This window comes from Ornithorhynchus anatinus, chromosome 19 (genome assembly GCF_004115215.2).
Source record: "Ornithorhynchus anatinus isolate Pmale09 chromosome 19, mOrnAna1.pri.v4, whole genome shotgun sequence".
NCBI classification, from domain to species: domain Eukaryota; kingdom Metazoa; phylum Chordata; class Mammalia; order Monotremata; family Ornithorhynchidae; genus Ornithorhynchus; species Ornithorhynchus anatinus.
Window position 1 is genome coordinate 13990862 of NC_041746.1, and position 13575 is coordinate 14004436.

Sequence of the window (13575 nt, forward strand, 5' to 3'; positions counted from 1 at the left end):
CCGGCCACCCTCCTGGGGGCGGGCCCCTGTTGTTCATGCAGAATCTTTTCAGGGCTCCAAAGTCCAAGGGTCCAGGAGAAGAAACAGCAGGCAGAGCCCATGGCCTTACACGCTTCCCCCTCACCCCAAGCCAGTGGTTTCGAGGAGGTCCTGGCCCAGGCGGGCAGCTTCGGCCCCTTCCAGATCCGAAATCTGCTGCTGTTGGCCCTGCCCCGCCTACTCCTGCCCCTTCACTTTCTACTGCCCATCTTCCTGGCAGCCGTGCCGCCCCATCGCTGCGCCTTGCTGAGCCCCCACCTCTCGGCCAACTTCTCGGAGGAAGCTTGGCTGCAGACTCGTTTGCCCCGCGATCCTGAGGGGACTTTCAGCTCCTGCCACCGGTTCATCCGCGCTCTCTCCCCGCCGCTGTCCTCCAACTCCTCTGTGGGAAATGGAACAGAGAAGGAAGTGGGGGCCTGGCCAGATGCCAGCGTGGAACCCTGCCTGGATGGCTGGGTCTACAACCGCTCTCAGTTCTCCTCCACCATCACCACCCAGGTGAGACCCGCCTCCCCTCCTGGCCGTCCCCATCCCACCCTGGGCGGAGGGCAGGGAAGACCGCAGACCTCGGCCCTCTTGGAAGCAAAAGGAGAGTTGAAATGACACCCCCGAGGGGTCTGCATGCCAGCCTAGACACGGGCATGCCCGGGTTGTGGGGTCTACAGTTGAGCTGAGCCCGCTCCATCAGCCTGGACCTGACAGTGGGGAGGGGAAGGGAACCCCGGCAGGATGCCATGCCCCTGCTGAGCTGGTGGGCTGGATGACTGGCCCATCTCCTTCCTCACCACTCATCACTCTCTTCTCCTTCCACGCCCGCCTCCGGCCCTCAGTGGGACTTGGTGTGCGAGCGGAAGGGGCTGAACCAGATCACGGTCACCTCGTTCTTCGTCGGTGTGCTGGTGGGCGCTGTGCTTTTTGGGTACCTGGCAGACAGGTACCCTCCCCGGGGATGGAGGGATGGGAGGGAGGGACCATGGAGGGAGAAGGGAGAGGGGAAATGGGCCCGCCCAGAAAGCCAGCCCTCAGTCCCACCCCACCCCCTGCCTTAGCTGCCCGTGTATCTCAAAGATCAGGCCCAGTCTGGGCTGCAGTCACAATAAAAATAACCCAACTAACTCTTGTTGAGGGTTGATGGTGGGCAAAGCCTGAACACCTGCAGATTGATTCCGGAAAGGCCCCGGCCCTCAGTGGGATTTCAATCTAAGAGAGGGAAGGATGACCTACAGAAGATGAGAAAAATGTTTCTGCATGAGTCTGGATGCAGGTGGGAACCTCTGCCAGGCTAAGCTGGCATTGTGCCCCTGGGCCACTCCAAGTCTGGATGTGCTAAACTGGGCCTGAGATCTCTTTCAGGGCCAGTATGGATCTGAGTGTGTCTGTCAGGCTCTCAGTGCCTAAATTAAGATTTCTGTGCTGGTCAGTCCCTGAGTGCTGGGAGTCTCTGGACTGGTCAGTTCCCGGGTCCCGGTCTGTCTTTGTGCTGGTCTCTCCCTCTCGAGCTGCCTTTATGCCAGATGATCACAGGCAATGACTGAATCAGCAGAGGGTTTCCTCACCACCCCTCCCCAGCCCCCAGCCACAGGGAGGGCCCCATCCAGTCTACCTCCTGCCAGACTTGGTCTTCTGGGCTTTTCACAGGTTCGGCCGCAGGCCCCTGCTCCTGGTGGCCTACGTGGGCTCTCTGATCCTGGGCCTGATCTCTGCCGCCTCTAGCTCCTTTGCCATGTTTCTTGTCACCCGCACCCTAACTGGGACCGCCCTGGCTGGTTTCACCATTATCATCCTGCCCCTGGGTAAGGGCGTTTCCGGGAATAGGGTCAGCTTGTGGAAGCTCAGCCAGACCCGCTTCCCAGGCAGGGGCCCACTTGTGTACGGGCGTGGATTTGGGAGGGCGGCCAGAAGTCCCATGGGGGTCCAGTTGGATGAATAGAGAGCCCAGGCTGGATCCCCCTTTTCCTTATACTCTGTCTTCGAGGCTTTCTCATGTGTCAGAGAAGCAGTGGAAAGAGCATGGGTTTGGAAGTCACTGAGACCTCACTGACACCTGAACTCTAATCCTGGCTCTGCCACTTGCCTGCTTTGTGACCTTGGGCAAATAATAATAATAGTAATAGTTGTATTTTTAAACACTTACTATGTGTCAAGCACTGTTCTAAGTGCTGGGGTAGATACAAGCTAATTAGGTCGGACACAGTCCCTGTCCCACTTGGGGCTCACAGCCTGAATCCCCATTTTACAGATGAGGGAACTGAGGCAAGAGAGGTCACTTCACTGCTCTGTGCCTCAGTTTCTTTCTCTGTAAAATAGGGGTGTAATACCCCTTCCCCCTCCTACCTAGACCATGAGCCCTGTGTAGGACCGGGTCCATACTCAACCTGTTTCTCTAGCACTTAGTTCAATGCTTGGCACATAGTAAGCTCGCAACAAATACCACGGTCATTATGAGAGTTATCGGTCTCCTCCCGCTCTCCCTCTGTCTTCTCTTGTCTCCGCGGACATCCTCTCCCTTGCCCGGGCCCTGCCCTCCGGTCTCCCCGGCCGGGGCGGCACAGAGCTCGAGTGGCTAGACGTGAAGCACCGCACTGTGGCCGGGGTAATCAGTAGCACCTTCTGGAGCTTGGGGGCGACCCTGCTGGCTCTGGTCGGGTACCTGATCCGAGACTGGCGCTGGCTGCTGCTGGCAGTCACCCTGCCCTGCGCCCCGGGCATCGTCAGCCTCTGGTGAGTGGGGAGTCTCCCGGGAAGGGTGGGCACAAAAACAGAGAGCCTTGGAGTCTGAGGGCCCAGTAGGGCAGAGAGGGGCCTTGGGGGTTCCCACTCTGCTCTCTGGAGCTAGGTGCCCCTGGGCAGAGGTGGGAGCACAGATGCAGGGTGGGAGGGAGGGAAAATGCCCCAACTCCCAGGAAAGGGTTTCTGGGCTCTCAAATCTACAGCTTCTAGAGAGGCTGGGGAGGGCTGGATCAGGACCTGGCATGATTCACCCAATTTCTCTGGGCCTCGGTTTCCTTCCCTCCTCTGTGGAGAGTCATACCGCACCTCCCCATGCCCAGCCTGGAAGCGGCAACACTCCGGCTCCCTGCAACCACCAGCCTAATGGGCCCTAATGGGCCCAAGCTGCGGAGTTGGGAGTGGTGGGAGACCTGGCTGGGATGGGAAAGGGGAACTAGAACGTGAGGAGGGGATGCCAGGGCTGTAGGGAGCTGGAGAGGGGTCCGGACCAGATGCTCCATGTTCTGGGGTGCCGGGGCCCCTCCCCAGGTGGGTGCCCGAATCAGCCCGGTGGTTGCTGACCCAGGGCCGGGTGCGGGAGGCCCGGCGCTACCTGCTCCGCTGTGCTGCCCTGAACCACAGAGACGGAACTGCCCAGGCCCTCAGTATGGAGGTGAGAGGAGCTGGGGGAGCCGAGAGGATCAGGGAGGGGTAGCCCTGGCCCCGAGCCCAGTCTTGGTTCCGAGGAGGTCCCCACCCTGGGCGGAGATGGAACTCGCTGGCCTCAGGAGCCCTCCCTGAAGGACGGTGGGGTGGGGGGGAAGTACGATTCCTTGAAGGCCCCCTCCACCTTGTTCTCTGTGGCCCAAACTGTCCCCCTTTTCCATCCCTAGAACCCCCAGTCTCTCCCAGGGTCCCAGGGGGTAGCTGTCCCCTGGAAAGGAACCAGAGGGGACTGGGCCCCCCAGCCTCATCTTGGACTCCCCAAGTCCCTAGAAGGGAGCCCTCCTCCACCTGCTGGGCCCTGGTCCCCACAGGCCCTGAACAAGATCGCAGTGGCAGAGAAGTCGAGGCACCACCTGTCCTACCTGGACCTCTTCCGCACTCGGCGACTCAGGACGATCTCCCTGCTCTGCATGGTGGTGTGGTGAGAGGGAACGGGGATTCCCGGCTGGAAGCAGAGAAGGGGACCAGGCTTGGGGCGGGGCGGCAGGCTGGGCAGCCTAGAGGTGGCCAAGTCAGAACCCAAAGGGAAGTTGTGAGGGAGGGAGGGAGAGAGAGCGTGGGGCCAGACTGGGTTTCTTAGGGCAGCAGAAAAGCACTGTGGCTTAGACAAAGGAGCACAGGACAGGGACTCAGGAGACCTGGGTTCTAATCCCGGCTCCATCACCTAGCTGCTGTGCGACCTTGGGCAACTCCCTTAACTTCTCTGGGCCGCAGCTTCTTCATGTGTACAAAAAGGAATAAAATGTCTGTTCTCCCTCCCCCTTAGACTCTGAGTCCCACATGGGACAGGGATGGGGTCCAATCTGATTATCTTGTATCCACCCCAGTGCTTGGAACAAAATTAGTGCTTAATAAATACCCCAATGATTATTAGGATTGTGGGGAGGGCAAGAGAGTGGCCAGTTGATGGTACCTATTGTCCCTGTCCTGATTCAGACCTGAGAGGTGTGATTTGCCCTGATTGCACACACCTGCAAATCCCCATCCCTCTGTCTAGATTCGTTTTCCCCCCACCTACCATTCATTCATTCAATAGTATTTATTCACCGCTTACTGTGTGCAGAGAACTGTACCAAGTTCTTGGGAGAGTACAATACAACAATAAACAGATGCAGTCCCTGCCCACAGTGAGACACTACCCCCCCCCCCGTGTTCCTAGGGACCCCTCTTTCTCTCATATATCTAGACTCTGTCCTTGTAGGCTTGGGCTTCCCTGGCAACTGGGTGCAGGGCCCAGTGGGCCCTGAGTTCTAAGGGGTTTTTTGGGGGGTGGTCTTTGTCTGACTTGGTTCCCCGAGCCCCCTCTCTGCAGGTTCGGGGTGAACTTTTCCTACTATGGGATGAGCTTGGATGTGGATGGCCTGGGGCTGGATATCTACCAGATTCAACTGTTATTCGGGGCCGTGGAGCTGCCATCCAAGCTGCTGGTCTTCCTGGCAGTGCGGTACGCCGGACGCCGCCCAACCCAGGCTGGAGCCCTGTTGGGCACAGCCATCAGCTTGGGTGCCATCCTGCTATTGCCCCCTGGTCAGTCCCTCCTCCCCTCCCCCCCCGAGTTCCCTCTCCTCCCAGTCGGTGGTCCCCGACATCCCTCTGGCCTCAAACACTCATGGAGGAGCCCTAGGCCCCTTGGCTCTCCCAACCCCTTTCCCCTCTGCCCCCACCCACAGGGAAAGGGACTTGGCGCTCAGCGTTGGCCGTGTTGGGGAAAGGGTTTTCGGAAGCTGCGTTCACCACCGCCTTCTTGTTCACCTCTGAACTCTACCCCACCGTGCTAAGGTGAGGCTCCTTGCCCCACATTGCCCTGCTAAGAAGCCCCCAGGTTTATAGCCTCAGCTACCCAGGAGCCCAGATGTGTGAAGGAGCGGTCGTCTATCCTCCCGTTGGGTGAGGGTATGTCCTTGGGTTCTCAGCCCCTGACCCCCGTCTCCCCTGCTTCCTCGGCCCAGGCAGATGGGGATGGGGCTGGTGGCCCTGGTTGGCCGGCTGGGGGGCTCACTGGCCCCGCTGGCCATGCTGCTAGCTGGAGTGTGGGCTCCACTGCCCAAGGTGGCCTACGGTTCGGCTGCCCTGCTGGCCGCTGCCATGGCCCTGCTGCTGCCAGAGACGCGCCAGGCCCAACTGCCCGAGACCATCCAGGACATAGAGAGGAAGGGGTGAGTATGGCTGTCTGGGGCAGGAGGGAGAACCCCCTGCAATGAGTCTCCTGATCTCAGTTGTCACTGGCCTCCTTGGCACCTCCCCCCAAAATGGCAGACCGGTCCCCCCATCCCCTCCATTGCCCCCTGGCCTTAGTTCCCTCATCCCCAGAGCTTGGCCCTCCCACAGCCCCAAGCTAGGTCCTACAGGCCTCCGACTCCGCCTTAGTCCCCAGCTCTCAGCCTGCCTCCTTTCCTCTCCCTAGGCCAGCCCCTAGCTCCCAGGAGGAGGTGGTTCAGTTGAAGCTACTTCAAGACTGAGGGAAGGGAGGTGGTACCGCCCTCCCCCCGGACCACAGCATCCCTCCCCCGGCCCCCGTTCCGGCCCCCTGATAGGGTCATCGATCCGGGCCCCGGCTATCCTCGTCGGCCACCTCCCGGGAATAAAGGAGACCTCAGGTCCTCAGTGTGTGAGATGTGTGCCCACTGGGCAGGGGACTGGGGGGAGGGGGTTCTCAGGAGATGTGGGTGTCTGCCTTGCCCCCTTTCTGACTCCAGATCCAGGCCCTCTGGTACAGGAGGGGAATGGGTGGGGGGGAGGGGCCCAGTCCCCCAAACCCCTTGAGGTCTTGCCCCATCTGCCTAGGGTCAAATGCCACCAGAGACACATGTAGGAGACCTTGGACCTCCAAGGCCCAGAATCCCTCAGTTGGTCCAGAAGAGGTGACCTTTCCTCCCCCTTCTTAGCAGACAGACCCTTTTCTCCGGTCCCTCTGGACCTGTCCCCCACCCCATTCTTTGCTCCAAATCCAGCCCACATCTGATATCTCCCGGCTTCCTCAATCCACCACTTTTTGACCCCAAGATCCCTATCCTGCCCCAGAAACGTTGGACAACTGGAGCTGGAGGACCGTTTATTTGGACCAGAGAAGCAGAAGCACGGGTCAGGGCACTGGGTGGAGCAGTGCCAGGAGGAGGAGCAGAGTCCCAGTGCCTACTTGGGGAGCAGCTGAGGGACCAGTGATAATGCCAGCTTGAGTCCTTGGTTTACCTGCCTCCAGGACTAACACTCCCTTCCTCTCTCCGCAGTACTGTATGAGAGCAGGTGGTCAGAATGCAATATTTGGGGGGGCGGGGGGCAGATCGGAGACAGCAAGCAATCTACAGTAGCGGGACCAGCCAAATAGAGCGGGAGGGACGACATCCCACGTGACTTCTGACTCAACCCAAACCCATTACCGAGTCAGTCGAACTTGACGGAGATGGGTGCCTGGGAGGGAGGGTGGGGCCAAAGGGCCGGGGAGGTTGGGACCCCAGAATTCCACCCGCTCCCCAGACCCTTCCACCCTCAATTTGGGCTGGATGCAGTGAGCGCAGCTGGGGGCTTGGCGCTCCAAGCCATTGCTGCTGGTGGGCAGTGTGGGCAACTGGGACCCTGGGACTCGTTTGGGGAGGAGAGGCGTTGTGTTGCTCGAAGCCCGGGGCTGGCTGAGGTTCTGGAGCAGTTCTGACGGGTGGGGGGAGGTGGTGGTGGGGGCTCCCTCAGCTTTCACTCCGTCTTCACCTCTGCCATATCATAGATGTAGCATCCCACCTCGCCGATGTTTACACCTGCGTGGTTGAGAAGAGCCAGGGTGCGAAAACCCTCCCCCAGGGACTCAGCCCAGCCAGACCGGGGGTGGTCTTATCAGAGCCCAACCAGGGGGCCTGCTCAGATTCATTTCTGAGCATTTTGAGAAAAAAGGAATTGCGGGCCCAGGATACTGAAATGAGAGTCAAATTCCGATTGGCTTGGGGGCTGGGGGAGACAAGTCGCCCACTGCCCTGTGGACACTCACCTTTGGGCCCGAACAGGTAACCGTAGCAGGGGATGTGGCAGTAGGGCATTCCGTCATGCTGGAGGGGCAGAGATCCAGGCTGGGGTCCTCTCCCAGGCTGCCGCCTCCCCCGTCCTGGCATCTCCCAGTCCCCAAGCTTCCCTCAGCTTGGTGCTCAGCTCCCATGGCCCCTCACCTTTCCCAAGCCTAGGAAGGCCTCTTGCCCACCGACCACGCAGCAGAGACCCAGTCCCCTGCCTGCCTGTCTTTCCGACTCACCTCCGCATGGCCTCCGACCGTCAACGTCTTGCGACAGCGCTGGCAGCGCAGACATGGCCGATGCCAGTTTCGGCCTAGGGACATCACCTTTTCAGCTGGGGTGGAAGGAGGGAATGCCACGGGGAGGTCACGGCAGACACGCACCACCTGTCCCCCCTCTCTGCACTGCCCCTTAGCCGAATGTCCCCAGTGCCACCTTGGGGTCTCAACAGCTGGCTCCAAGGGGCCAGTTGACAGACCCTGAACCAGCCGGGGCAGAAGGACAAGCCCTCATCCTATACGCACAAGCCCTTGGCCAGGGGGTTGCCCACAGATGGGTGGGGCCTCAAGAGAGGGAGCCACCCTGGCCCAGGGCTCCATGCCCTACTCCATTTGCAGTCCACCTTCTCTTCTCCACACTCACTCACCAAAGAAGACAGGCTTCCCGCAGCCTGGGCACATTGAGGTCTCCCCGGCAAACGTCTTCACGCAGGCCAGGCCTGGGGAAAGTGAGCCTGGGAGTTAGGTGGTAGGAGGGGACAGGGTCCACAGAGGGTGAGCAGGGAGAGGCCAAGGGAAGGCGGCCTTGGGCTGCACAGGGCACGGTCACGGGGAGCCTGGGGCTGGAGAAAGCCCAGACATGGCCAGGGTAGGGTGTTGTCTGAGTCCAGAAGCGTGAAGCTGCTCAGGGCAGGGCTCGTGCCAGAACCCCAGGGCCGAGCCCTAACTCACCCCCCACTCTCCTATGCTCCTCCTAGTCCCTTTCTTCCTGGGGTCCCCAGCCCCTGACCCCCTTTCTGCAGTGTTCCCGGTCTCTGCCCCGACTGACCTAGTTTTCCTGGGGGTAGGTGCCCACCCACTCCCAAGGTTATCTGGAGATCATCTCCATAGTCCACCCTCTGCTCCATTCACCATGTCTCAAGAGGGCCCTCGCTGCCTCTCCCATGGTAGTGCAAGACTGCCTCAGTGCCAAGATGGTACCCTCCCTGCCCCCAGCCTCCTGCCAGGCAATTCAATCCCTAGGAAATCCTAGCTGGCTCTGGCGCCGGGTGAAGGGTGGAGCAGGTGGTGTCGGATATTCCAGTTCTGGGTCAGCGCCCGTGGGGCTGGGGGTGAGGGGCACTGAATGCCAGCTTCCAGGGGTAGCCCCCATTGGGCAAGGAGTCCATAGCAGGCGAATCTCTGGGTGGGCTCAACCTCAGTCCCCTGCCCCCTCCCCGTGCCAACCTAAGGCTCCCTCCAGCCCATTTACCCCCGGAGCCTCAGTGCCATTCCCCTAGGCCAGCTGAGGACAAGAGCGGGGAGGAAGAAAATAGGCCACCTCGCCTGTAGGAGGCTGTGGCCCAGAGCTGGCTGTGCCCCTCATGCCCAGGGAACCGGCTGGGGCAGGGCAGAAGAAGGGGCAGCTGTGCAGGCTGCGTAACCTGAGGTAGGTAATCCACAACCTGCCTGGCAAGGGAAACCTGAGGGTCCAGGAAGCCTTGGGAAGGGAGGCAAGGAGAAGGGAGGGGAGGGGAAGAAGAGCCAAGGGCAGGCTTGAGGGAAAGGAAGGAGAGAATTGGGTGGGAAGAGGGAGTGCCTGGAAAAGAGGTTAGGGAGAGTTAGGGAAGGGATCTAGTGAAGGAAGGAAGAAAGACGAACAGGGTAGAGGGGGGATCTAAAAGTAAGGGGGAAGGGAGAGGAGTGGGGCGAGATGGAGAGTTAGGAAGGTATAGGGATATGGGTGGGGGTGGAGCCAGGAAGGAGAAGGTGGGCAAGGAAGAAGGATTTAGAGGGAATAGGTGACGGGGAACTGAGGCAGGTCAGAGAGCAGCCCCGACTAAGATCTGCCAGTGACTCAAGAGGAGAGGGTCCTGAGGGAGATTGAAGCTAGATCGCGAGAGAGGGTGGGGCTCCATCAGGCAAGGGTGCAGGAAGACGGTTAGACCTACCCAACGTCACTTACTTCTTGGTGCCATCTTGTCCAGAGTGGACCAGGGCCTGCCGCCAGGGGGACTGAAACTGCCAGAACTCGGGGGGGTTGTGCTGATGGGGTTGGGGGTGGGGGCATCAGAGAGGCAAGAGCCAACGCCGCCACAGTTCACCCCTGCAGAAAGGAGAGGAGTTAGACCGAGACCCAAGTGGGACAGGGACCGTGTCCAACCCGATCCTCTTGTATCTACCCCAGTGCTTGGTACAGTGCTTGGCACACAGTAAGCGCTTAACAGCAACATCATCATCATCATGGGGGCAGGCTCCTGTCCAGCCAGATCCCCAGCCCTGGGAGGGGCTTAGACTTCCCACCCGACCCTCGTCTCCCCTGTTCTCTCTCAGGAAGCCTGGGCACTCACCTCGAGGCCCAAACAGAGCAGCGTAGCAGGGCTTGTCACAGTACGGCTTCCCATCGTGCTGGACAGAAGGGGCAGGCGTCACCACAGAGCATCGGAAAGTCGGGCATCACCCCAACCCAACCTCCCCCACTCCACCTTGGCACCCCGACATCCCCTCCCACCGAGAAGGGAAGCACTGAAGAGGAGGCCTACCACCCTTTGCCCCCGGTGCTCAAAGCTAGGAGCTGCTTATGGATAGCACTGGGGGCATCGTTACAACAGGGGCAAGAGACACAGGAAGCACTCCGGGGAGGGTGGAATGGACAGTGCCATGGGCCATGGCTGGCACCTCACAGCCCTGGGACCTGGGGTGGGGAGTAGCCCCTAATAATACTAATAATGATGGTATTTGTTAAGGACTTACTATGTACCGGGCACTGTTCTAAGAGCTGGGGTAGATACAGGTAATCAGGTTGGACACTGTCCCTGTCCCACATGGGGCTCACAATCATAATCCCCATTTTACAGATGAGGGAACTGAGGCCCACTGAAGTGACTTGCCCAAGGTCACACAGCAGACAAGTGGCAGATCTGGGATTAGTACCCATGACCTTCTGACTCCCTGGCCTGGGCTCTAGCCACTATGCCATGCTGCTCTCGGGGCTGTTCTCCCCTCCCTCTCCCTAGACCGAGACCTACTTCCAAAGCTCCAATCAACGTGAAAAAGCCTTGTGGGGGAAGTGGAATGAAGCCAGCATGACACAGAGAGATTCAGGTATCTCCAGTGGGCATCCCCCGACTAGGGGCTTCCAGAAATCCCCCTACCACATTCCTACTGGGTGACCTGAGACCATGGGAGGGGGATGCTGGATGAGAAAAGGGGAGTGAGAGGTGATCCTCTCAGGATCGCACCTGGAGAGTTTCCAGTCCTCTGCCAGTCCCGACTACGGAGGAGAGACATCACCAATTCCATTCCTAGCTTGGGCAGTGGCTACAGAGTGGAAGGACATCTGCTAAAATTCAAAACTCCCCTGGACTGGGCAGCAGCGGCACGGGGGGTGGGGGGAACGACTCAAGTTTACTGCACGGAAATAGACAGTGGTAAATCACTTCTGTATTTTTACCAAGAAAACTCTACGGATCCACTACAGGAACAATTGCAGATGGAGACGGAGCGTTTTGGGAGAGATGTGTCCGTGGTGTCACTATGGGTCGGAGACGACTCGACGGCGTAAGACGAGTGAGAGGTGGCTTCAGGAGACATGTGGGAGTGTGAATGTGGGAGAAGCCGTGTGGTCTAGTGGATACAGCGTGGATCTGGGAGTCAGAAGGACCTGGGTTCTAATCTTGGCTCCGCCACATGTCTGCTGTGTGACAGTTGGGCAAGTCACTTACCTCCCCTGGGCCTCGGTTTCCTCATCTATAAAATGGGGATTAAGAGTGTGAAACCCACATGGGACAAGGACTGGGCTCAACCTCATTAACTTATATCTACCCCAGTGCTTAGAACAGTGCTTGGCACATAGTAAATGCTTAACAAATACTATAATTATTATTATTGTGTTACAGTGTGCACAGGTAACCAACAAGGGGAGATCACGGGTTCAGGGACCAGTGGAAGAAAAAGTTGGGCAGGAGTTCAGTGGCCAGAGCCAGCCCCCGCCCTGGGCCACTGCCCCCTACCCCCATCCCCGCCAGACATGACCCCCTCACCTCGGCATGGCCCCCAGCCGACAACACACTGTGGCAATGCTCACATTTCAGGCAGAAGCGATGCCAGTTCTTGCCCAGGGAACTCACCTTCTCAGCTGTGAGGAAAGAGACCATGGGCTCGGCAGGGAAGTGCAAAAAGGCTGCATTTGCAAATCATCTCACTCCCCAGGCTCAGGTCCCTCACCCCACCCCCGAATCCCCTCCTACCCCACCAAAGGTGATTCCAGGACAGAGGTCACTCCATTCCTTGCTCCCCAATCTCACACCTCAGGCCCTGGGCATAGCTGGCACACGGGGACCCACCCCTCCTCTACAACTCTGGACCGGGAGGCTACGGTGGCCCATGACGAACAAACACCTCAACTGTATTTTTTTAAAATTTTTAAATGATATTTGTTAAGCGCTTTCTATGTACTGGGCACCGTTCTAAGCGATAGGGTGGTTACAAGCTAATCAGGTTGGACCTCCGTGCCTCACTTGGGGCTTCCAATGGTGACCCCCATTTTACAGATGAGGTAACTGAGACCCGAAGAAGTTAAATGACTTGCCCCAGATCCCACAGCAGACCAGGAGTGGGGCCAGTATTCGAACCTAGGTCCTCCTGCCTCCCAGGCCCGTGCTCTATCCAGTAGACCGTGCTGCTGCTCTTCTTCCCCGGAGACCCCCCACTCTCCCCAAAAAGGGAATGACTTTGAAGGGGTCGGGGGGGGAAAGAGGAAGGAGGGAGGAGCCCGGGCCAGTCCCCGGCCTCGGAAATCCAAAGAGGTGGAAAGGGAGAAATCGTGGGGCCCCTGGGAGAAAGCAGAGTCGCCACCTGACCTGGGCTAATAGGGGAGCCCTGGGGTCATTCATTCATTCAATCGTATTTATTGAGCGCTTACTCTGTGCAGAGCACTGGACTCAGCGCTTGGAATGGACAATTCGGCCACAGAGCAGGACCATCCCTGCCCAAAGACGGGCTCGACCTCTGCCCACGTCCTACCGCTGCCTCGGAATGCCCTTCCTCCTCACCTCCACCGAACCAACTCTCTTCCCCTCTTCAAAGCCCTCCTGAGAGCTCACCTCCTCCAAGAGGCCTTCCCAGACTGAGCTTCCCCTCTTCCCTCTGCTCCCTCTCTGCTCCCCCTTCACTCAGCTAAGCCCCCTTTCCCCCTGCTCCTCCCCCTCTCCCTTCCCCTCAGCACTGTCCTCATTTGTATATATTATTAGTACCCTATTTATTTTGTTAATGAGGTGTCCATCCCCTCGATTCTATTGATGGTGATAAAGTCGTCTCGCTTTTGTCCATCTGTCTCCTCCAGTTAGACTGTAAGCCCGTCGATGGGCAGGGATTGTCTTTATCGGTTGCCGAATTGCCCATTCCAAGCGCTGAGTCCAGTGCTCTGCACAGTCAGCGCTCAATAAATACGATTGAATGAATAAAGCTGCAAAGCCTGCAATCCCACCCCCCAATTTTCCAATCCATCCCGGGCCCCCTTCTTCCTCCCCCTGGGGGGGGCTATGCCCGCCCCAAAGCCCCCTCCTCTCCCAGCCCCCATCGGGTTTCAGCTTTAGTCCACCCGGAGGATGGTCCCCACCCCATCCTTAAGCCTCACCGAAGTAGACGGGCAGCTGGCAGCGCGGACAGGTCCAGCTCATGGCTCGACCGCTGCTCTCCCGCTGGCCGGGTCCCCCCTCCCCCGCTCCCCCTTCCTATTTATTGGACAGCAGCCGCTCCTCCCCGCTTTCTATTGGTCGCCCGGAACGTCCTTCTCGGGCATCTCCCCGAGGGGAGAGCGACTCGTCCGTCCCAAGCGCTTAGCCCAGTGCTCGGCACACCGCAAGCGCTCAATAACGATAATAATAACAACGTTGGCAGTCGTTAAG

The 13575-nt window shown here is 59.0% G+C and overlaps 2 protein-coding genes across 3 annotated transcripts; one reads left to right on the forward strand and one right to left on the reverse strand.

Moving 5' to 3' along the window:
* On the forward strand, positions 1-6078 carry SLC22A7 (solute carrier family 22 member 7). The gene is made up of 10 exons (XM_007656314.3): positions 1-537; positions 870-973; positions 1678-1832; positions 2592-2760; positions 3298-3421; positions 3786-3895; positions 4787-5001; positions 5145-5253; positions 5424-5630; positions 5879-6078. Exons 1-10 carry the CDS (start codon positions 100-102, stop codon positions 5931-5933), a joined length of 1686 nt encoding a protein of 561 aa, XP_007654504.2. The 5' UTR covers positions 1-99; the 3' UTR covers positions 5934-6078.
* A 431-nt stretch (positions 6079-6509) lies between these two features.
* CRIP3 (cysteine rich protein 3) lies at positions 6510-13354 on the reverse strand. 2 transcript variants are annotated; one of them, XM_029047494.2, is made up of 8 exons: positions 13305-13354; positions 11710-11804; positions 10018-10075; positions 9633-9773; positions 8116-8187; positions 7709-7803; positions 7451-7508; positions 6510-7223 (listed from the first exon to the last, which is right to left on the reverse strand). In XM_029047494.2, the coding sequence occupies exons 1-8, from the start codon at positions 13345-13347 to the stop codon at positions 7162-7164; spliced, it is 624 nt and encodes a 207-aa protein (XP_028903327.1). In that variant the 5' UTR covers positions 13348-13354; the 3' UTR covers positions 6510-7161. The 2 variants fall into 2 exon arrangements, with proteins under 2 accessions (XP_028903327.1, XP_039770732.1); XM_039914798.1 differs by lacking the exon at positions 7451-7508 and having other exon boundaries at positions 7154-7223.
* Positions 13355-13575: the final 221 nt, after the last annotated feature.